The sequence below is a fragment of the Ptychodera flava genome (genome assembly GCF_041260155.1).
Source record: "Ptychodera flava strain L36383 chromosome 23 unlocalized genomic scaffold, AS_Pfla_20210202 Scaffold_24__1_contigs__length_23054250_pilon, whole genome shotgun sequence".
Classification (NCBI taxonomy): domain Eukaryota; kingdom Metazoa; phylum Hemichordata; class Enteropneusta; family Ptychoderidae; genus Ptychodera; species Ptychodera flava.
The window spans coordinates 3,720,465-3,745,354 of record NW_027248278.1 but is presented as its reverse complement, the minus strand read 5'-3'; the positions used below and the strand labels follow the sequence as shown (position 1 = coordinate 3,745,354).

General features: G+C 36.3%; 1 protein-coding gene across 1 annotated transcript; it reads left to right on the top strand.

The window, feature by feature from the left end:
• The first annotated feature begins 21,042 nt into the window (after positions 1–21,042).
• Positions 21,043–24,112, top strand: LOC139125039 (uncharacterized). Its single transcript, XM_070691149.1, has 5 exons — positions 21,043–21,189; positions 21,806–21,880; positions 22,105–22,584; positions 22,868–23,209; positions 23,643–24,112. Exons 2-5 carry the CDS (start codon positions 21,850–21,852, stop codon positions 23,996–23,998), a joined length of 1,209 nt encoding a protein of 402 aa, XP_070547250.1. The 5' UTR covers positions 21,043–21,189; positions 21,806–21,849; the 3' UTR covers positions 23,999–24,112.
• Positions 24,113–24,890: the final 778 nt, after the last annotated feature.

The following is a 24,890-nucleotide window of genomic DNA, read 5'->3' as shown; positions in this document are numbered from 1 at the left end:
TCAACAAATTCACTGACGCCCAACGAGTTTTATTAGCCTTTTCTGAGTGACATATAAAACGTTTGTGAGGGTCAAGTTCATAATATGCTCATGTCGTTGACGCAAATCATGGTTTTTGGGAAATTGTGATTTGTGGTGCGTTGGTCGTTCCAGTATGTACATTATATTGAAACTTACCAACGTTTCCGCGGGTCTGAGGAAGGCAGTACAAATTATGTCCAGATTAAAGTCGTTTTTGTTTATTATATCATTGAAGGACGTCAAAAGGTCAGAAACGATGAACGTAGCCTCATTTTACTGATGAACCAGCACGACATATATATGTTTGAATGTGGTCTACTTCATGACTTTAGTCATTTAATTTCAGCCTGGGAAAACTTAACATATGTCATCATACATTCATTTTTGTGTATTGCGATAAAAAAGCATTAGTTTGTGCACCAATATATCGTTTAGTGGTTCAACATAGGGCAAAATTAGACTGGCTGAAGTCACCAGAATGCATAGTAAACAATCAACAAAATGGGGAATAAAGACTGGAGTTACGCAAAGCCATAGAGTGCTTGGTGATTACTCATATTATATCGACGTCATTTATGGTCTTCTTACTAGATCTCAAATACTATTTGATAAAGTTGTTAGAAAGAAACGAGTCTTTGATCCTGTTTTTGTCCATAAGTTTAATAAAACTGATTATTGTTCCATTAATTATTTTGAACCGGAAAAACAATTAATAGGTCAAATCTTCCATGACAAGTTCCTAGAAAGGTATTGCTCTCATATTTCAGGTTTTCAGTAAAATGCTACCGGAAAGCGGAAGACGTGCATTTCATAAGTAAAGTTTGGGATTAAGCACCAGAACACATATAGGTCAAAAAAACATTGTGTCACCGTCAATTGCCTATTGTATGGTTTATTTCGTCAAGGTACAGCCCACAAGGATAACGAGCGTTGAGTTGTCTAGAAGGATTTCGCTCATAAAATCACGGCAAAAGCGAGTTTCAACGAGATTCAACGATACATTCAACATAATTTCACCTTGTGCAGCGGACATGTGTTTAAAAATTGAACAACATTTTTATCACACCATTTAATACATGTAGATATTATTTGTGTATAACATGGTCGCAATAAATGACAGACATTCCAATCGGATAAAACACTGAATGCAATGACCTAAAAAGTATGGGTGTTCGATACCAGAAGCTTTACAAGCCACGAATTAGCTCACGCTTGAGTGCGTCTTCCTTGGTTACTTATCAAAAAAGAACTGAATGACACAACATCTCCAAGAGCACACTTTTATAAAAGACCATGATAAGAAAACCTTCAATGACCATTATCGAATAACGTTGTTTCCTTCCTCCTGATAAGTGATCTGTTTATTGATATGTATTATTGCACACATTAATTTGTAAACTACATTCGTAACTATCTACAGTCTGTCGCATCAGTACAATAACATTTTAATTAAATCATCCACGAGGGTAAACCCATAGTATCAAAGAGGCATCTGTTCTCGAAGCTCTACAATAGTTTCTAGATGTGTTGACCTAAATTATTCTACAAGGCTTGCTCAAATTTTTCTAGGGAGCACATTTCTAATTTCTAGAAACGACGGAAACATGTTGTTGAGGGGTTACCGACGGGTTGTTCTGGGTTGCCTATATTTGATGCCAATCATATTGGCTATGTTTTACATCAGGCGCTGGTATGTATCGCCGCGAAACAATCCGTATTTCGTTCGGTCAAAGACACAGGTATGTAAAATTATATATTTCTACATTCAATTACATGCGAACAGAACAGCAAGGTAGCAGATCACGCTGAAAATATCGAGTAACAATGAATTTCTTGGTAATATGTTGTGAAACTTAAAAGCAAATATACCTATTTAGTGTAGGGGATTTTTATGGGAGATGTTTAATTAGCCGATAAACACAAATAGAACTCAAAATTAAATCGTTTTTCGGTAATGTGTCTGCAAAACACATTGGAAGATTTATTGATAAGACCGTACAATGCAATGATAAATGGTTAACAGATGAGATAAAAAAGACATTGTCTGGTGTTGGAAATCGGTAAACATTTACATCTCCTCAGTATGTTTTTTCAAATGTAAAACACGGAAAACGGTGGTATAAACAAAAAGGAAGATAGAATTGAATAACTCATATATAACGGTAGTGACGTCCCAGATAGATATTCGAACTACCAATTCTCTAATTCTTTCGTGACCTACCTCTTTTGAGGTTCATTTCAGAGGAAGAAATCTTTTCGACATTCCTAAATATAACTCTTGTTAACTTGGTAAGAGAATTGTTTGGTGAAAGCTTTTAGTCTTTCACCTGAGACACACAAGACAAAAATGAAAAATGGTTGAAATGTATGACTGCATAGCCTTATACAATAAAAGTACTTGTATGTTCTTAGTGAGAGTCATCTATGACAAAAGCCTAATTCGATACTGAATGCTTCCTTTGCTTTTTCCAATGTATGGCCCCGTGAAAATCAGAAAAGTTCCATGATCAATGAACATGGGATGGAAATTGACGACTACAATACGCCTTCTGGGAACAGCGTTACTACTGATTCAGCGGAACATGCTTCGATGGCTGAAGTGAGCAAAGTTATCGGCGCCACAACTCACACAAAACAACATTCTGCCTTTAAAACCAGCATCACTCAATACATTTTACCTATCAAGACTAAAATGGGAGGAGGGTCTAACAGCCAGTACGAAAAGTTCAAGAATGGTGTCATCTTCTCGCTGCTGACAAATCGAACTTTAGTCTTACTTCCATTTTTCCTTCACGGCGGTCACGTGCGAGGAATTACCGTTGAACATTTAAGGTCATTTAATGATACTTTTGATGTTGATATGTGGGAAAAATTGTCGCCCTTGACTACACTTGAGCAATACCAAGAGTTCTGCGATTCAGAGAATACAAAAGTCGTAGGATGGAATATCTCAACGGAAGATTACAAGAAAACTAGACTTGCGCGTTATGAACGAGTCATCGATATTTACCTTCCCAATGAGGAAGCGATCATGAACTTGGAACCTGGCTGCACGCTAGATGACCTCATTGAGACACTTGAAGATGAAAAATGTATTGCTTTTGCCACGGACACCTTGCTGAGAGTGCAACTGACAGCAGATAAAAAAGAGGATATGAACAGGGCAGTGGCTAAACATCTGTTACGAACACCGAAAATAAGACGTGCAGTTGACTCACTAATTGAGGGAATTTGTGATGGAGACCGCTTCTTAACATACCACTGGAGAAACAAGACAACCGAGAATCCGTAAGTTTTACTTAAAGTGGCAATGGATTTGGCGATGGGAACAGAAATTTCCTCGTAAATTAGTTTAATTGATTGAATCGTTATTGGCTACACAGCATTAGTATTGTCAATGTGCAAGTTACGATGGTTAAAAAAACAGGCCTGTTCAATAAAAATCAGTAAAATAAAAAGTCTTACGTTCGTCACGTGCATAAATTGTAGATCATGAGGAGGCTGGTTGTTTCTAAAACACAATATTGACCAACCTTCACGTATATCACCTTATGACCATAATGCCTCGTAAGGATGTGCTTTTTGCTGTTTGTTTTTTTGTCTGTTTGTTTCTTTGTTGATTGTTTGTTTGTTTGATAGTTTGCTTGTTTGTTTTATTTTTGCATGTTGCAAAATATATTTGTTAATTTCATCACTCATTTTACAATGAACATAAATCTTTCAAATTACAGATGTCATTTCGGGCACGAAAAATACAAAGGTCACTGCGAAGCAATCAAGAAAGAAGTTCGCAAACTGGCAGATCTTGCTGTGGATGCCGTGCTTGATTTGATAAAGAAAGAAAATATTGAGTGTCTTTATATTGCGTGTCCACTGTGGTCTCTGGTGGGTGCGATTTTAGTCCTTATTGTTTAACTTGTAAAGTGATTGTTAATTATGAAAGCATAACGACTTAGTTATGTACTTCTTCCTTTTGTATTTAGAAACATCGACCCGAGCAAGTAACTTGTTCAAATGCAGTGTCGACATTTGAGCTGACATAGATGCACAACTGCAGGGATATGAATAGCGACAAATTTTAAACATTAAAAAAGACAAATTATCATCTCAATGTAAGCGTTACACTATTCAGTGTGAATATTTCCCTCCTTTCAAGTCCTTCCTTTTCCTAACCGAATCTTGTTGCCTTCAAATGCATCTAACTGACGTGGAATTACGCATCAGTGGTACATATCTACCTTCTTCAAAGTGATGGTAAAAAGCTAGTAGGGCTTTCTTACCGTGTTCTATTATTTTCTAAGGTCAGTTGGGTACACTATCTAGTAGTCTGTGCACCCCGGCGGGTAACAGGTTTAGTGTTTCCTGTCAGGTCAATTGCGGACACTTACAGTGGTTTGAGTTGAACAGTTGGCAATAAGGGAACAAGACATATTGTCTAAATAGAGGGGTCGCCAACACTTTCAGTAGGAAGTATCGTCTAGTTGTACTATCGGCCAATCACAAAGAAATCAACTCTGCAAAAGTTGAAGCATTGTCTGGAAGGAGGTCAGACGTAGTCAAAACAACGTCACCAGATGAGCGTAAAAAACCGAAGCAAACGATGTGGTCTTGACACTTAGCGGGATGCGTGTGGATGTATGGTGATAGTGTTGTTTTGACTAGATGTGTTTAAGTCCTTCCAGACAATGTTTCAACTTTAGCATAGTTGTCTGATATTACCATCGATACGATAATTACGCCTGACGGTGTTATCAACTCCTCAATTTAGACAGTATATGTAGTTTCAGTATTAGCAACGGATCAAAGCAAACCACTTCAAGGGAGCAAAGAACTTTGTCCAAGGCATATTTATGTTTGTAACTTCTAAGTGGGAAAAAGAAACATATTTTTGTTTTATTTGCCTTAAGATCAGGAAATTTAGCAATGATATTATTTACCCAATGATATTAGTTCTAGTCGTAAAAGAATTATTTCTCGCATTCATCCTCGTGAATTTCACAAAACCGTTCTCTTTGCCATTCCGTTTTTGATTTGGCAGTCTTGCTATGGATATGTAAAATATTTCAATATACTCAGGGGTCTAGTACAAGAAAAGAATAGGACGCTTATTACTTTTGGCTATTTTCTTTCTGTCTGTTTTCAGGAAATAGTTGACATCTTCTCGGGGAGACTACCAAGAAATCGAATTTACATCTCACAGGATTTAAAAGTTCCTCCGAAGTACAAATATCTCTTTAAAGATTATTACACGCTTTCTCTTGTTGAACAGGAAATTGCTTACAGTAAGCTTAATTACGTATTATTGTGCCAGCGTATCATATATGAATGTACAGTTAACAATTAAAGTTGCACAAGGGTCTAATTTCTTGCCCTTTCAGGTACATTGTTAATTAAGCAATAAACCACAACTAGCGCCAATACACCTCTTGATTTTACCACTTTCCAACACATATGTGCACGAGCGAAAGCGGTGCATATCCTGAGTGATCTGGTCAAAATCAAGTGGTATACCCATTGCTGACTTTGTTTATTGCCATTTTATCATAATATTCGACTGAAATTCTCATGTGAGTGAGAAATGGAAATTTTCTCCAGCTGAGAGCTCGCTCTATACTGCGAATACAGCATGGACATTTCTACGTCTCCACCAATCGTGTCGCAGCATTTGTGCCATCGATATCTGGTTATGAAATAATTGCAGTTAGGGACTGGTCAATTTCCTCGGCGGAGGGGGGGGGCGATAGATACATTGGGGTCGCCCTGTTTTTTAATTTGGTGATGGGGGTCACCATATTTTTGAAATGTTCAATAGGGGTCAATGTGTTTTCGAATTACAACAAGGGCTCATATTTGCCAAAAATATATCATACCAGCCACGCATTTCATCGTTCAGTTCCATTTGTCGGCATGGTCTTCTAATATTAAGAAAATCCCTATTCCAGTATCCCTACAAACCTGCATTCCAAATATCAAAGATATCAGACGAGTTTTTAGAAAAAAAATCTTTTACCAAAATGGCAAAATTTGACCCCAAAATGCAAAATTGCAGATTTCGTCATAATTGCGACTTATCACATACAGATAAACCCTACGAAGCTGCGTACCCAAATCAAAGCTATCAGACTAGTAGTTTTTGAGAAACATTTATATACCAAAAATGGCAAAACTTTCCCAAAAATGCAAATTTGCAGATTTCATCATAGCGTCAACATACCTGTATACCAAATATCAAGGCTATCAGAGGAGTATTTTTAAGAAACATTTTTTGACCAAAAGTGAAAAATTTTCCCAAAATACAAAATTTTACATTTTATAATAATTTGAATAAATCACATTTTGATCATCCCTATGAACTTGTATACCAAATATCAAAGCTATCAGACTGGCGGTTTTGTGAAAATATATTTTGACCAGAAATGGCAAAAAATTGCCCTAAAATAAAAATCTTCATGTTTTCGCATAATTTGAATAAATCTGAAATAAGTTACCCCCAGGGATCTATGTCCCCAATATTAAAGCTCTTCTACCAATAGTTTTGAAGAAGAAGATGTTTAAAGATTTTTGACCGAAAACAGCAAAAGATGCCCCAAAATACAAGTTTGAAATGTTTTAAAACAATTTGAACAAACCTAACTGAGGTCACCCGTAGTGAACTGTATATCGAGTTTCACAGCAATTGGGTAAGTGGTTTCAGAGAATAAGAATTTTATACCAATAATTCAAATATGCAAATTTCACCACGATTTGAACAAACCTAACTGAGGTCACTTCAGGTGAACTCCATATCAAAATTCAAAGCAATCGGATATGCAGTCTCAGAAATGAAGGCAATGTTGTTGACAGACCACTGACGGACGATGGGCTGACGGACGACTAACAATCGGCCTTTTCAATAAGCTCCGAATAGCTGACAGCGGAACTATAAATAGCTCTCAATGGCTTCTCAGGAGATGTAATTAGATTACTGGCAACAACTTAATTACCAACTGATTTTTTTTATTTATTTCCGTTCTTTCTTTGACATTAATGATTGACATCCATTTTTGCACAATAGTTCTTTACATCTGGTTATGCATAGAATGTATGAAATTCATTCACAGCTTATTCAAAATATTGTATTAAAACTTTAAATTTGAACCTTTGAAATTCCTCTCTTAAAGCAGATTCATGTCAATAGTTAAAAAAAACACAAAATGACTGAATGGTTAGAATATACAAAAAATATACATAGGGCTGGTCACGTGCTGCCGAGGTGTTAGCAGCGTTTTTGCGTCGCTCTTCCCGTGGATAGAATTATTCCGTCAAAGTACCTCTAAAGACCCTCTTATTTCCGAAAATCAAGTTCCATCGAGTTTGCTGCCGTCATGTCGGTGAGTGTAGTTGTATGGAGAGCTCAAATAGGCAGATTTATTCAGCCAAAAAGTTGGAAAGTTGTAACACTCGACCAGTACACGCCGTTTACAGTGTGGTCGTCGCTCAACAACCTGTTGTACAGACTTTTTTGCTGTGCTTGTGTGATTGGTGTGGTCACTGCCGGAGCAAACTTTGTTTTACACGGTGTGGATAACTACCATAATTGGCTACAAACTAACGGTAGGATAATAGTTGAAAAAGATAGGATAGTGGAAAACGGCAGAAAATTGAATGACATTTTCGAAGAAGCCATGATACTTGGATGGAAGACTAATTACGTAATCTGTACACGTTGCACCTCGCCATTGCTAATATTCAACGTCGCACGTCCCTTGTCTGTTACAACTTGCCGGCGATGTGGAACTGAACCCGGGTCCATTAACAAGACAAACAAGACAAATGACATTGATAAGCAGAGGTGATTTGGTTGATCCTGAATCTGAAGAACATGAAGAAGGCGTAGAATTGGTTTTACCAATACTGAAAGCTATTCAAGCAGATATGAAAGAGTTGAAGAATGAAATGAAAAACGTTACTAAAACAGTTAAAAACATTCAGAGAACACAGGATGAACTTATTCGAGAAAATAAAAAGCTGACAGAACGAATAGAAGGGTTGGAACGAGAAGCTGTTGGACTTCGTTCGCAGAGCTGCAGAAACAACCTAATATTCAGAGGAATTACAGAACAACGTAACGAAACGTGGGAGGACTGCGAGGAGGCGGTACGCGAAGTTTTGATTTCCAAGCTAAAAATACCAGAAGAAGAGATTAAGCGAGAAGTACAGATAGAGAGGGCACACCGTCTTGACTTTCGACCCAAGGCAGGTGATCTCCGACCGGTCATCGTCAAGTTTCTTTCATTTAAGACACGAATGAAAATTTTACAAAGAGCGCGACAAGAGCTGACGAAAGAGTCTGGTCTTAGCGTTATGGAAGATTTTCCACCCGCAGTTCGACGATCGCGAAAAAAACTGATACCATTCATGATAGAAGCAAGAAAAGAAAACAAGTTGTCATATTTAAGCTATGATAAATTAGTGATTGATTGGAAAAAATACAAATATAATGACGACAAAAACGATTTGGTATGTCTATAGGGGCGTGGCCAAGCCCAAAGAATTCAACATGTTCAGAGAGAGAAACCATATTGTAATGTGAACCGAATTTCTCACTCTATCATAGCTTGGAATGCAAGAGGGTTAAAATCTCATATTCGTGATTATCCTTTGAAGAAGTATTTTTCAACATTTTCATTTGTAAGTATTTGTGAAACTTGGGCTAGGGCAACTGATGAATTCTTGAAATGGTTGCCAAATCATAAGTGTTATTCTGTAAGACAAAGATTCCGAAAGAGTGGCCTCCACTCTGGTGGCATTTGTGTATTCGTTTTGAATGAACTTTGTAAAAAGAATTACTGGTAATTTTGAAGATGTTTTATTTCTCTTGATTAGAAAAGAAGCGTTCAATACACCCAATGATGTTATTCTTGCAAGTGTATATATACCACCTGAAGGTGCGTCCACCTATAGCGACGAATTAAATGGTATCACTCGTTTAGAAAACTATGTTGTTGAAGTTAAGTCAAGGTTTCCAGATTCAAACTTTATTTTTATGGGTGATTTCAATTCTAGAACCGGGAATCTTGCAGACTACTTTGTCGAATCTCATGAGGAAAACATGTTACTAAATCTTGATTACGAAATTGATGATTTTTCCAGAAATAGGTTTTCGAGAGACTCTATAGTGAATAATTTTGGCCTTTCTTTAGTTGAATTTTGTTGTAAACTGCATGTACATTTTTAAATGGTCTTTTCCGGGGTGATATTGATAGGAATTACACTTGTTGTACAAATAATGGGGCAAGTGTTGTCGATTACATTATTGTCAGTAGCTCTTTATTTGAATACATCTGTGATTTTACTGTCGACAGCAATGATGCGTCTGATCATTTTGCTATCCATTGTTCAGTGAGTTTTGAAGGTGTTGGTGCTAATGACAATACGCATAACGAATTCAACTAAGCTTCATTCATGGGAGAAATACAGATGGAAACCTGACCTTTCAGCAGTATTTACAGATTCTTTACGGGACGTTTCTCTACAGAGTTACAATAATTTTCAGTTTGCCATCCAACATGGAGACATTGAACGGTCGTTAAATATTTTGAATGCGCTCTTACTGAGAGAGGGAACTTGTATGGAAGTAAACGTTTTACGTGGTAAAACCGAATTGGACACAGCAAAACCTTGGTGGGACAGTGAATGCCATAATAGTAGGAGAAGGAAGTTTGATTCACCTAATAAATTTCGTATGTCAAATTGTGTTGATGATTTACAAAATTACATAGAGTGTCGTAATCAGTTTCAGAAAATGTGTAAAACAAAAAGTAAAGAGTATAAAGTGAAGCAGAGAAATCTTTTATAAGATAGTGCAAATGATTGTTGTAAATTTTGGAGTGTTATCAAGCAAATCAAGACTGGCAAAGCATTTTCCTGTAACAGTAAGAAAATTTGTTCACTTGAGTGGTTTAATTATTTTAAAGAGCTACTCAATGTTCAATCCAAGATAGTTGACACTGTGTTTGAAAGTAATATTGTAAAGGACTTAGAAAATCATGACTTGGAATGTGAAATGTGTCGAGATGATATTCCTATGTCAGTAAATAGAGAGATAAGTCTGGAAGAAGTGAGAAATTGTGTCCATCATTTGAAAAATAACAAGTCACCAGGTCCAGACGGCCTTGTTAATGAAATGTTCAAGTATAGTAATGAATTTATTATCAATTGTTTGTGTGATTTATTTAATCTCATTTTGTCCAATGGAAATTTCCCCGAAATCTGGTGTAAAGGGATAATATATCCTTTGCATAAAACAGGTTCTTTTGACGATGTTAATAATTTTAGAGGCATTTCTTTATTGTCAACTATGAGCAAATATTTACTAAAATTTTAAATGACAGACTTGTAAAATGGGCAGATGCATCAGATATTATCGTTGAAGCTCAAGCTGGTTTTCGCAAAAAGTATAGTGCCATAGATAATATATTTTCTCTACAGTCTTTGGTTCAGAAATACTTATCTCAACGAAAAGGTCGTTTGTATTGTGTTTTCATTGATTTTTCGAAGGCCTTTGATAGAGTTAACCACACATATCTATGGCATAGGCTTATTACCTATAGACTGCATGGTAGAGTTTTAAATGTCCTTCGTTCAATGTATAAAAATTTAAAGTCATGTGTACTGTGCAATGGTGGTTTAACTGATTATTTTGACTGTACTGTAGGTACTAGACAGGGCTGCATGTTGAGCCCCTTTTTGTTTAGTTTATTTGTCAATGAACTTTCGTCATACATGGATATGCATGAAAACAGTGGTGTTTTTGTCAACAATAATTTTCCGAATGTGGGTATATTTATGTATGCTGACGATGTGGCTGATGTGGCCGATTTACCTATTGTGTTACAAAAAAAACTGAATCAGCTTGAAGGTTTTTGTAAACAATGGTGTATGTCAGTTAATCTCAAGAAAACCAAAATTGTTGTTTTCAGAAATGGGGGCATTTTAAAACGTTATGAGCGATGGTTTTATGGCGGAGAAATGGTGTAAACTGTAAAGCATTATAATGATCTTGGAATGTTATTTTCATCCAGGTTATCCTGGACACTGCAAAACATCAATTAGCACCAAAGGGGAAAAAGGCATTACATCAGATTGAAATAGTTATTAAGAAGTTGGGAGGTTTACCCATAAAAGAAGCGTTTAAGCTTTTTGACCCGTCAGTTGTGCCCGTAATCTGTTACGGTGCTGAAGTCTGGGGATTTGATTATTGTTTGGATATTGAGAGAGTTCAGTTTAGTTTTTGTCGTTTTCTACCAGGTATAAATTCAAGTGTAAATTCTGAAGTCCTTTTAGGTGAATATGGGAGGTTTCCTTTGTCATGTATATATATGAAGCGTTGTATTTCTTATTGGTTAAAACTTTTAGAAATGAACACCACTCGCTATCCGAGAGCTTACTATGATATGTTAAAACGATTAGATTCTCTTGGAAGGATTACCTGGGTATCAAAAATAAAAGATTTATTGTTTAAATACGGGTTTGGGATAGTTTGGATCGAACAGCAGGTTGTGAATAGGAAGGCTTTTTTAAGTTTATTTCAAATGAGGCTACAAGACTGTTACAGACAAGAATGGTCAGCCAGTTTAAATGACTCACAGAGACTTCGCACATATAGACATTTCAAGTCTTTATTGGAACCAGAGCTGTATTTATCTTCCATCGGAATTGCAAAATTTAAATTTGACCTGGCTAAACTCCGCTCATCAAGTCATAGATTAGCTATTGAAGTTGGCAGGCATTCAAAACCATTATTCCAGTTGAACAAAGAGTATGTTGCTTTTGTTCAAGTAAAAATTTGTCAGTTGTAGAAGACGAATGTCACTTTGTACTGTTCTGTCCTTTATACGAGCATTGTAGAATGGATTTAATTCCAGAAAGATTTCGACTTTATCCTACTTATGATAAGTTTTGTGCTCTCTTGGCTTCTGAAAATCAGTGTACTCTATATAAGCCGTCTATTTTTATACACAAAGCATTTAAACTTCGAGACGAGTTTTTTTTTTGCAGTTAAATAGTTAAAATAGTCGGTATTGTAAATTCTGTTTTCTCTTTTCTTTTTCTTCATATCTCTGTATCATGTACGTTTTTTGTTTGCGATGGGCTGAGGCCCAAGCATTTGAATATACGCAATATATATATATATATATATATATATATATATATATATATATATATATATATATATATATATATATATATATATATATATATATATATATACATAATGTTTAAATTCCACCTTTTTAACCTTTTTCGCAGGGGGGCACCCTGTTTTCGAAAGTTGGTAAAGTGGGACAGGCCACTTTTTGACGCCCGCAAAAATAATCCACCGCCCCCAAAGGCCGGGGAAACTGACCAGTCTCCTAGTGCACAATTTGTAATTAAATGGTAGTGTAACACATATCTTTTAAAGGAGACGTGTCCATACCATTTGTGGATATTCAATGTGAAACAGAAATGTTAAATGCATTTAGTTTAAAGAAAACTTGCTGCTTTCATGCAAAAACACAATTTGTCCTCATGATGTTAGCATGGAAAATTGTAATACAATGGCATAGGTTTTTTGTGGTTAAATTACTGTAAAGAAACAAAGGACAAAAATAGTCCAAACATTAATTCATTGGCCCAATTTACATACATCACTGGTCATTTGCACAGGACGTTCATCTCAACTTGCCATTTCATTTCAACCACGCGTACTTCCACTTTCAGGAGCTGCCATATTTGTAGCGGCGGGATGGTCGAACTGGTCGAGCTTTGTGTCTGAAGGACGAGAGGCGACAGGGAGACCAACGTTCAACATCCGGGAAATAGCCAGGATTCCGGAATATGTTGACAGGAAGACGGTTTAGAGTATACTTTAGATTATGCTTTATTTCTGTCAAGGAGTATAAATATGTAGCCCCATGTACATCTTCTGAAGTATTTTGTTGTAAAATAGAAAATTTGGTTCATTATATCTTGGCCATCTTGGCGGCCATCTTGAATATTTCAAAATTCCCAAGGGTGGGGTAGGGGGATCATGCATATCCTCATTCATTAGGCTTTGAAGATACGGAAACCACCGAGAACCATTGTGGGGACAAAATTTTTGTGTTTTGTGCTTGGGCACAAGACCAAATCTTACAACAACAGGTACAAAATTATGTTCATGAAATTTGCTTAAAATTGAATAAATTCAGTGATATACGGATGGAAGCCGTTGGTATTACAACAACTAGACGCCTGAACTGCCTCTTTGAAAATACATAAACGTTGTAGTGCTACATCTCAAAACGTCCTAATAAAATATAGGTCTTCAATTTGCCAGTAGCATTTTACCGCTAACCTGACAAATCATCAAAACAGCCTCTTTTTATAAACTGATATGCAACATCCGAGTTGTTAATTGTTTCCGGTTCAAAAGATAAATTGTATAAAAGAAGGAATAGTTTCTTCTAACGACTTTATCCGAAGGGTTTAATATATAGTGCGTAGACCATAGAGGATGTTAATATGCAAGTTATCACCGTGCACTCTCCGGTCATTATGTGAATCCTACAAATTGTCTTTATTTCCTGTTTTGTCGACTGTAAGTAGAAATTCTGGTGATTTCACTAAAGTATCTCACCTTATGTTGAAACACCGAAATATATATTGGTGCACCACATAACCTTAGATTCCCATACATGAGATATTTCGATCATGACCACCATCCCTTGGGCAGGCAAAAATCGTGATATTGCCCTTGCTCTCATGTGTTATTATTTTTATTACACCGAACAAGCAAACATTCAAAGACACAAAAACACAAAGACTTCTTCGAGTACAGTTCGTCTTTCAGAGTCCGGACCTCAGCGTGAAATGTTGTCAGTGCCGAGTCCAGGGTTGCCGCTGAAAGTTTGCCGATCTCCTCGGTGGCGTATCCAAATTTGTTGCTTGCATAGTCGCTGAACACAGAAATTGCATTCCTTGTTGCCATTTTCGTTCGTTTGCTGTTTACTTGCATCAAAATATCGTCTAACTGTGCCGGTGACAGCTCTGCATGACGTTTCGCAGCGATAGTAGCAAGTACAAGCGAACGACACTTTGTTACGCGCAGAAAGAATGCGCAGTAAGTAAAATGACGTCATCCATGTAATATCAAATGCAGAGGGCATCAAGTTCGCAGAGGGCATCATCACGTTCTTTTACATGTCACGTGAGTCGTGTTTAACCAATGGCAGTGCACGCTGAATGAGTGAGGTGTAATAAACAGTGATATTAGTAAAGTGTTCCAAGGTTGAAATGAAATGAATATAGTTATAAACTAGACAAATTTCGAAAAAAGCCACCATGCCTGTTCTTGAGTAAAAATGAGGCTATAGTTCATCAATGTTGCCAATGACCTTTTGACGTCCTCCGAAGATATAATAAACAAAACGAATTTTCTCGTGACCTAACAGACCAGCAGAATCGTTTTGTAAAGTTTCGTTACAAGGTACATACTGGACGACACACGAAATATCGGGACTGACTACCAAATCACATATTCACAGAAAAAAACATGACATCAACAACATAAGTGATTGATAAATTTTAACCTACGAGTCATTTTATATGCTACGTAAGAAAGTCTACTCAATCTGGTCGGGCGTTAGTGAATTTTTCTATGAAGGCGTTCAAACAAATGCTAAACAATTATCATTGCACGAATCATCCATCTCGTAATGTCCGTACACACTTGAGCTTTTGATGAACTCTGTTTTAATGGGCGCAAATTAGGTATTATGTACATCAATAAAACTGTGATGGGCTCTACTTAACTTCATGAAGCAGCCGTATAATGGAGATAATATTCGAATACTACTTGAATACTGTTTCATGGCACATTCTGTTTGGAAGTAAAAAGATAAAGAAGTCTGTTGACCTACACCTATCATATGTACTAGGGGTTCCACATTGAATCACATGCTAAGATGTCATAGTTTGATAACATTTTACGAGTTCAATCTGATTCTTATGACGTTTCAGTCTAATAAATGAGTGATGCGACCTTTTTCAGTTTCATCCATTTATTTCATTTTAGTATCACCTTAGCTATAGTTTGTTTTAAAACTTCAAAAAGCCATCATTTGTACTTGTAATTATTCGTGAAACATTCTAATGAAATATGAAACAAAACGTAACACGATGTCTAGATGAATCATCCTAAAGCTTTTAAACACGTAAACAATGTATCGGACATAATACAAAGTCAATACTTGACCGTTATTGAGCTGATGTGCCACACAACTCAATACACGGACTCTATGGGAAAGATAGTGAAAGCAATAAATTACTCTCAAAATATAAATACACCACAACATCAAATGACCGTAACTTGACATTGGTAGTATTGACGATAAATGTATGACATAGTATGAACTTGACCTTTTGAATGACAAGGGCAGCCTTAAGGATGACGTGTACAAAAGTTAACTTCATCACTGACCTTTACCGCAGCTAATTAACGAGGTATTTTATGAGGAACGGGTTCTTTATATACCGTTAAGATCACGCTACTGACAGAATAAGCAGTGATCCTACAACGTGTTATTAGAAAGATTTCTCCCTTACTGGCGAAGAAATATAGGAGTTGACCGACCTCTGATATCAGTCCACCTGATTGCCCTATTGTAAAGGTAAGGCTTTACGACCATGTTATTTTCAAAGCAACCAAACCCGGTGTACAGTGTTCGCGATCCTTAATAAGATATGGGATTGATGCAAACTGACCGTCCTAAATCCGGATAAGATCTTTCTCTTGATTGGATATCTGACCCTCATGTGACTGACTGTCATAATTGCCTCCCTCAGATACTCAGAATCTGAGAAGCAAACGTGCCAGTTTACAACCCCCTCAAACTTAAAAAACGTCTTAAATCAGATGCCAGTGTAATCACAGCTATTCGTACACAAGTAACAATGAACAAATGATGAGAAAGCTTCTCCCTTATAACCCTTCGAAATGCCTGTGTTGAATTCGAGGCAATTTGAGAAACTGGCCACATCTTTCATGTTGCATAAATATATCTAAACCGTCATGTTTTTACAACTTCAATACCAGGACGTCTCCGTTGGTGGAAACGCGTCTTAGACGTTGACAGGATTTCACATATCAGACGGTATACAAGTCTGAATTACCTTGGATAGTAAACATAAGAATTGCACACTATTTTGCATAGTGATATCGACATTGTACATTTTTCTACTGATATATTTTTATCCCATGTTCTGTGAGTTCACTTCATTGTAAGTCAAAACTCCGAATAACCGATAACTCACATTTCTTTCAACAGATGTGTCGTTCAGACTTATTCCGTCAAATACTATTGCTTTGCTATTGTACAACTGCGTGCATGTCAATTAATACAGGTAAGCGTATTGCTCAATGGCTGTTACGTCGTATTTTGCAGCTAGAAGTTTAAAATCTGTTACTAATTTGTGTCTTGCAGTAGAGTTCTTATGGCAATGAAAAAATCAATAAACGGATGGTGATATTAGAACCTATGGGGATGGCATCACGCCTAGCAAACAAATTGAAGGACAAGCAAAAAACATTCGAATATCTAGTTCAGCTGATGAACTGATTCTGTTGAATAATTTTGTAGCTTCTCCGCGGCTATTTATTTACCATAGTTTTACCCATTCCTCGGACTCCAGTCAAATAGTTTCTGTATTTTTAATAATAGACTTGTCGCTCGAAATATACACTATCTTCAACCCGATGCCTTCCATGGTGACATTTGAAACTGGAACCAATGTGTCAATCGAAGTCATGTCAATTACTGTCAGAAAAAATGGCCCAGATGATCTCTCCACTCTCAGCGATGGTCAATTCCATTATGACATGGGTATGTACATCGTGGCACTTAAAGGGGACAAGATGAGGGATCCAGTTCAGTTCAATTTTTCTCACTAAACGATGACGTAGTTCCGCGCCGCTCAAATGGCATTGTCGCTGGTGGTGGCCAAGCCTACCAAGTCCCTGATTGGCCAACTGCTGTGATTAACTACCCATCCGAGAAATGCAAAACACACAGCCACCTTTGTGTTGTTATAGAACACCTTGGTAATTACACAGACTACAATAGTGAAAATGACTTCTTCTGCCTGCCATTTGTGAGTGGTTTATTCAGTGAATCAGTTGGACAAACAAACTGTCTGTCAGGTAAGTCTTTCTCGGATTCTTGACAAGAGAATATCTGTCAAGATTTAGTACGTCTTCTTATGTATTCTACATAAATGTATAAAGGGTCTGTTTGAAGAAAGGCTCAATTATGGATCATTAACCAAGAAGGTTGACTAAGGGACAGACAGACACAAGGCGACAGACGGGGAGACAGACAGATACACAGATAGCTAGATTGCTACAGATGTATAGATAGATTACATTCTAAATGTTCAGCTTGAAACTCAATATATTGAGTTTCTGTATGACTAAAAACGAGCAGTGTGATAGGAGAGTGAACCATAGAAAACTGTAATAAGGGTTGATGAATGATATATTATTGTAATGAATACATCATCTAAATGATGCTAACAGACATTTTATTTATATCTGTAGACGTCGTACCTGTTGCGGTTAATATAACAGCTGTGAAGTCACTGAAATATGTTTATGACACACCGACTGCAGTCACTATCAACATTCGCCTTTATAATGCTGACGGCACTATAGTACCTGGTGGAGTTGAGAATATTGGATTTAGCGCATATATCGGTCACGACCGTGCAGATGCAGATTTGAAAACAGACTTGGGTGACGTCAACCTCAACGCTACAAATTTGTCTGATTCTATTGGTCCATGGAGTGATACCAAATATAGTAACATCATAGTAGAAATTACGGTACCTTTGCAAAACTGTAGTGAATTCAAATATCTTTGCATCGTCTTCGAGAAAGGTAAATGTCTTCAATCAATTACATCTGTACGAAAGTAGTCAAACTAAAATTTACAAAAATACTTTGTTTTAGTTAGTTAAGAAGACAATCTCTACATGTCGTTTGTTCGGTTTACAAAATAGAACGAATAATTCTATGCTTTTTATAGCAACCATTTAAAGATATTAATTCATGGTTAAAAAGTTAGACGTATATGTGATTTCGAAAAGGTTTGGGAAGTCCTCCTCTTCGAATTATTTTATCACCTCCACGAGAGAATGCCAGTAGACTCGTTTCTAATACCAGTTGATATGACCTATTTAATTCTTTTGTTGCAGCCACTATTAATGCAACGTTTGAAGATGACAAAAGCAACAATTTTCTTTGTCTGCCATTCAGTGCTGTGGCCGATGGTGGTGTTGGAGTTATCGTCTGCCAAAGTAATCAGGATCTCCCTCATAGGTTTTGTTTTGTCGAGTGGTTGGTTGTTCTTGTGGTGATCATCTTCGCTTTCGTAGCTGTTGGCCCAGTCTGTGTTTGCCTTTTGTGTAAATTCTACATTAACCTCTTCAGGAAGAAACACAAGGTTGACATTGAGCAACAGCCGGAAAAAGACATTGCAGAGAGAGATGTAAACAAAAAGGAAACTGAAAAATCGAAAGCTTCGACAGCGTGGACAATTTAATGCATTTTCAGTTATATTTTTCGAAATCCATTTTATTGTAAACCATAAATGCTTGACTATGTAACTATTTATGTACCGTATGTTCGTCTATTATTTTCTGTCACTGTCTCATGTTCATCTGACAACTTGGTTAAAGCAGGCAAAATTTTGTGACAATTCTTCTATTTTAGCCTTAAATTCTGTAATTGTCGATGTCGTTTTATTAATTCCGTTGAGCTTCGGTGTCAGACGGAGAGAAATTCAACGAGGGGTCTATGGTAGGCTATTTCTCAGACGATAGAATGTAATTGTTATATTACTAAATTAAAAATGTTTAACACATACAGTCTTGAAATATGTAGCTATTTCGTTCATTAAAGTCTTATTTTTATATAATAAATGTGTATTCCATGCGACGTGAATAAGTGAAGTACTTCTCATTCGACAGTTCTCAATGGACAGTTTTGCTGCATATAGATATCAACCTTCAAGGCGAATGACATGTCTGACTTACCAGTTTTGACATTGCAATATTAAACCCCTTGGCCTTACAAGAAGTAACTTCAGCTTGATCTATCGTCACCATTTCCAGGAAATAGATCTGTATCAGCCGATTGGTTGAGAAGATACCTTTTAGCAAGCAAGCAAGCAAGCAAAGCAAGCAAAACAAGCAAAACAAACAAACAAACAAACAAACAAAAAACAAACAAACAGACAAACAAACAATACCAACAGCATAGAGGAGAAATATAGGAATTTCGTTTCCTGGCATACTGTCTATCGTTCTTCTAATTCGCCCTCCCGTCTAGAATATAAAGTTTTAACCTATTTTATAATGACATTGGACTTTGCTGTTCTGATTTCAAAGCATTGACAGAGCCATAGCAAATTATTTGTATGTTGACAGCGAAAAGTGTACGCTAAACTGCAACAAAAATATTAAACCAATGCATGGAAGTATCCTAACAAAGATATGTGATTTATGAGTGTAATATCCTATAATCATTCTGGAAATAGATTACTAGAGAAATGTAAAAATATTAGGTCTAACAGCAGAAGTATTAAAGCAAAAAAATTGTTTATGCATCCATATTGCTATCAACTGTTGCTATAAAATTATAGTATAGCTGTAGTATTTTCAAATTGGTAATTTGATAAACAGACCGAATCATTCATGTGTCGGGAAACTGTTGATTGTATATTATACCAGTGCCCTACTAAGTGGTCTACAAGAATGTTATTGCATGTGTAATAAGATTATATTAAGAGTATATTACTGACAAGCCTATGTTATAAGGGATACTCTAGTGTTAATAATATTGCAACCGTCTCTCAAGTGTGATGCAAACTTTGTAACATATCTTGCATGAGTAAAATATCGGGAAAAATGTGAAGCAACCGACTTTCAGAAAGCAGAGAAACAATTAACCGTTTATAGGCATCCTATAGATCCATTGAAACGTTGGTAGGTTATGTTCCTCGCACTCTCTCCACGTGCCGTCCTTTTTAATGCTATTTTAATTCACAGACGATTTTATTGAAGCCGAGAGGGCATTTGGTCATTACCTTACAGAATCGTAACACCTACTATTGAGCATTTACTGTTGCTTGACACATCGATCGTTGTGTGCTAAATCAATAATACGTTGAACTTTCGATGAACTCGTGGAGATTATAAATCGGTTTACTTAGCTATAGTTGTGCCATCGTTAAGACGTTTTGTGGACTTTCAGAGACTTATCGTGACACGTCCGAAACGTTTATTTAAAAAAATGCGTTCTTTACGTCTAATACATTGTGCACTGCCAAATGTTTGCTGAGCTGAAATCTCATGCAAACTTATTGAATTCTTATGCTTCCGCTAGCAGTACATGTTGACGACGGCTTTCTCAGTACGACAGCTTTACCCCTTATAAATACTTAAATACAGTTCGTGTGAAATATTTAATTTTATCCTGAGAGTATCAAAAGCACCAACATGCCCTTGACACATTTTAATCAGATACAAAAGAGGGAAAGAGACATGGATACGCGATCGACATTTATCACTACAAATCTACAACGAATGTCAACTTCGTGGATTAGAAATACATTTTAATAAGAAATAATATAATTTGACCTTCACAAAGTGATTATACAAAGAATTGTGATGGTTGTGAAATTATTAGCACGTATCTTTTGATATGAAAGCGATAATTCTATGAAAGGGGAAATGAATACAAACAATTAAATACAGTACGACCTTCGCTTGACATTGCAAGCGTGACCCTTGTCATGCTTACGTAGTTTTGACCATGCCAATGGCAAGGACAGATTATCGATGATTACGTCATCTCAATTTTGACCAATAACTTGCCTTACTACTGTAACATAAAGGTTGATGGCTTCCGGACTAAATCTTTTATGAGGAAGAATGTCTTCATATAACCTGTGACGAACGTACTGCAGTCAGAATACGGATACATCCTAAAACCACCTTAAGTTCTAAGAACAGCTTCTCTACCTCGACCCCGACAGAATCTGAGGTGGCTTGTACATCGTCACCTGACTAGAGGTTTCCTAGCTGGATATTTAAGTTATTTTGATGGTAAGACTGGCACAACCTAATCTTTCAGCAAATCAACAATATTTTTTCAATATTTTTACATATTTTTTCATATTACGATTGACAATACAAAATATGAAACACGTCATCCTATTGTGAAACTAACAGTCTTAACAATGTCAGTCAAATGCACTTCCTAGATGCATGTTTTTACATTACATTCATTATTTGTAATATTGAGTTTATCACAAAACTGATTTGAAACTTAACGTTCACTGGTATTACTTATTAGTTGCGGCAAAGATCCCCTTCAAGGACATACACTCTTCATAAACAAGATCTAAGCTTAAAACAGCATAGAAAACCAAACATTACATTTATGCTGCTGTCATAACCATGCACGGAATGTGGACAATGAAATATTTTTATTTTAATCACCAAACAATTGGACTTTCCCTATCCTTGCCTTTCTTTTATAAAGTGGAGATGGTTTATCCACAATACATTGTCACTTCGCTTACATTAATCAAATCGAGTAGATTTAGTATCGTTTCCCACAGAAAGGCATTTCTTTGAAATTCTCCCTTCATGTTATTAAGAGAAGGAATCTTGATTATATCAGATTATACCAGCGAAGTTTAAACCTATTATTTTGCAGATGAATTGCCCTAGGCTAATTCGACAAATAGTATTGTTGAGCATATGTCTGTCAACATGCATCTCTACTTATGTGGTAAGTACGGTAATTTGCTTGTAGTCATTTAGTGTGCAATGTAATGCTTATGTCACAATTTCATTTTTTCAAACTGATATAAATGTTGATTAGCTGTTTATCGAAAAAAAGAGACTTTATTAGACCAGGAATCTCCTAATCTCAATCTCCTAATGTTTTACTGTACCAGCTATTGTTGTCATACGTAAAATTGCTTTAATGTTTTTTTACGTTATTTATTATAGACTTGTCACTAGAAATTTACACCATCTTCAATCCGTTGCCGTTTATGGTGACATTTGAAACCGGAACCAATGTGTCAATCAACGTCGTGTCAATTACTGTCAGAAACAATGGCCCAGATGATATCCCCCCGCTACATGATTCTCAAATACATTATGATATTGGTATGTACATGGTGGCTTTGAAAGGAGGCGAGATGCGGGATCCAGTTCAAGTTCAATCTTTCTCTCTGAACGATGAAGTAGTTCTGCGACGATCTAATGCCATTGCTCCTGGTGCTGACCAAGCCTACCAGGTACCCGATTGGCCAACTTCTGTGATCAACTACCCAGCCGAGAAATGCAAAACACACAGTCACCTTTGCGTTGTTATACAACACATCGGTAATTACACAGACTACAATACTGACAATGACTTCTTCTGTCTGCCTTTTGTGAGTGGTCTATTTAGCGAATCAGTGGGACCAACAAACTGTCCGTCAGGTAAGTGTGCTTTGACTACTTTTGCGTATGAGTAAACGCATTTCCTGAGCAGGACAACAGTAAAAGGCTGAAATATACCTATCAGGCAGATAACACAAACATATAGCTGTTGATTTTAATTATTAAAGAGCAATAGATAGATAGAAAGATAGATAGATAGATAGATAGATAGATAGATAGATAGATAGATAGATAGATAGATAGATAGATAGTGTGATAACCGTTACTGTGATTCTTCCCCTTGCTTAGTTGATAGAAAACATTTACTTTTTATATCTCTCAGATATTGTTCCAGTTGCATTTAACGTGACTAGTGTAGAAACGCCAACGTTTGTTTATGACACACCGACCACAGTCACCATCGATATTCAGCTTCATAATGCTGGCGGCACTATAGTACCAGGTGGAATTGACAACATTGGGTTCAACGCTTTTGTAGCCAGTAACGACAGTGCAGATGCTGACTTAAAAATCCACTGTGATTACGTCAACCTAAAGATTACAAATATGTCTGATTCTGTTGGTCCATGGAGTGATACTGTATACAGTGATGTCATCGTGAACGTTACTGTTCCAGGGCAAAACTGCACTGACTTCAAGTATCTTTGCATTGTCTTCAAGAAAGGTAAGTGACTTATCAAGATAGAATAGCTAAGGTAATAAGCAGATACAGAAATACATTATCGTCCGAACTCTCACTGAATTCATTTTGTTACAATTTACAATGTACACTGCCAATTAGGTACGAGGAAATAATGGCTTAATATAGAAAAAATCAAAAACAAATTAGTAAAGAAACAAAAGTGCATTTACTGTAGTAATTTATTTCGCTTTTTTATTTTTATTTTTACAAAAGGATTAATATTATCAATTTTGGTAGGTAGTGCGTATTTAACGAATGTTTTGAAGAGAGATTATATCGAAACAGCGTGTCAAACGTTCATATGTATAGCAGTTGAACAATTCTTAATTTTTGTTTGTATCGTATGTAAGTGGAAACACCTCTATTAGTAATAACTTTTTTATATTTAAAATATTTAATGTTCCATCTGTTGCAGCATCTGAAAATGCCACGTTCCAAGACGACGACAGGAACAATCTCATTTGTCTTTCATTTGGTGAAGTTAGCGATGGTGGGGCTGGTGTTGTCCTCTGCCCAACTGATCAGGAACTGCCTGCCTATTCTTTCGTAGAGTGGTGGGCTATGCTTGCAGTCATATTTTGCACCACGGTAGCGGCTTGCTCAATCTTTGTTTGTATGTTGTGCCTAATTAACATTAACTTGTTCAGGAAGAAAAACAAGGTTGATGTTGAGAAACAGCCAGCAAAAGACATTATAGTCGTAAATGATATCAACAAGTTAGAAACATCACATCCAAAAGCTTTGACAGAATGTAAAATTCAATACGCATGAGTCGAATCAAAAGGTCATATTTCGTATTAAGTTGAATATAGTATTACTACATGATTTCCACTTTGTCTATTTACAAATACAGAAGTTATTTCAAATAGTATTTTATATTTAAGTATTTATGTCCACAGACATGTATTAAAAATAAGTATTATATTATTAATTTTTTACCGTGTCAGTTCGTAAATATGGTTTAAAATATAAAATAATCATAAACGGGGGTTTAAAGACAACGTGCTAGTGAAACGTGTATTGATAAATATATGTGCAACAAGATAATGTTCTACATTCCTAAATTATCTGACAAGAGATTCCAAAAAACTAATTTTCAATCCGATAAAACTGGATTACCATATTTAATGCATCGTACTTTCAACTGAAATCAGATTTATTTGTTTCTGATATCGGAATTTCATTTGGTGACAGCTTGCATGTTATGCCTAGTAAAATAGACGAACGGTGGCTTGGGAGGTTTTGAATTATTAATAATTGTATGTCAGCTGGACGGTTATTTTAAATTTAATTTTTGCCGACATTTATTTGTTTCTAGATGGTGGTTTTTCATGTGGAATTGTTTGTTGTTTGGTTCTCATGACACACGTTAGTGATATACAAAACAAGTATGCATTAATATATTTGAAGCTTTATGCCGAAAATCGCTACTAAATTCCACACGAAACTCTAATTCTGCATAGTAAGAGGTTAGTAAGAATGCAATAACGCAAATCAATCAGTACCTTGATTACTCGTGTACCAGTTGCCGTGTTTCCCGTTCCCACGAATCTCTCCACAACAGCACAGAACTGCCAACCGCAGACTTAGATCGGACAAATCCAGCGGCAGCGTGCCTCATGTACTGGCCCATTCTGATTCAAACAAACAGTTAAATAAAACA

Bases quoted from the DNA above. Each gene is read 5' to 3' on its own strand.
- LOC139125039 (XM_070691149.1), top strand. From the start codon at position 21,850: ATGTCTGTCAACATGCATCTCTACTTATGTG. The intron at 21,881-22,104 runs GTAAGTACGGTA...TATTTATTATAG, and splicing joins CATGCATCTCTACTTATGTG to ACTTGTCACTAGAAATTTAC. The intron at 23,210-23,642 runs GTAAGTGACTTA...CATCTGTTGCAG, and splicing joins TTGCATTGTCTTCAAGAAAG to CATCTGAAAATGCCACGTTC.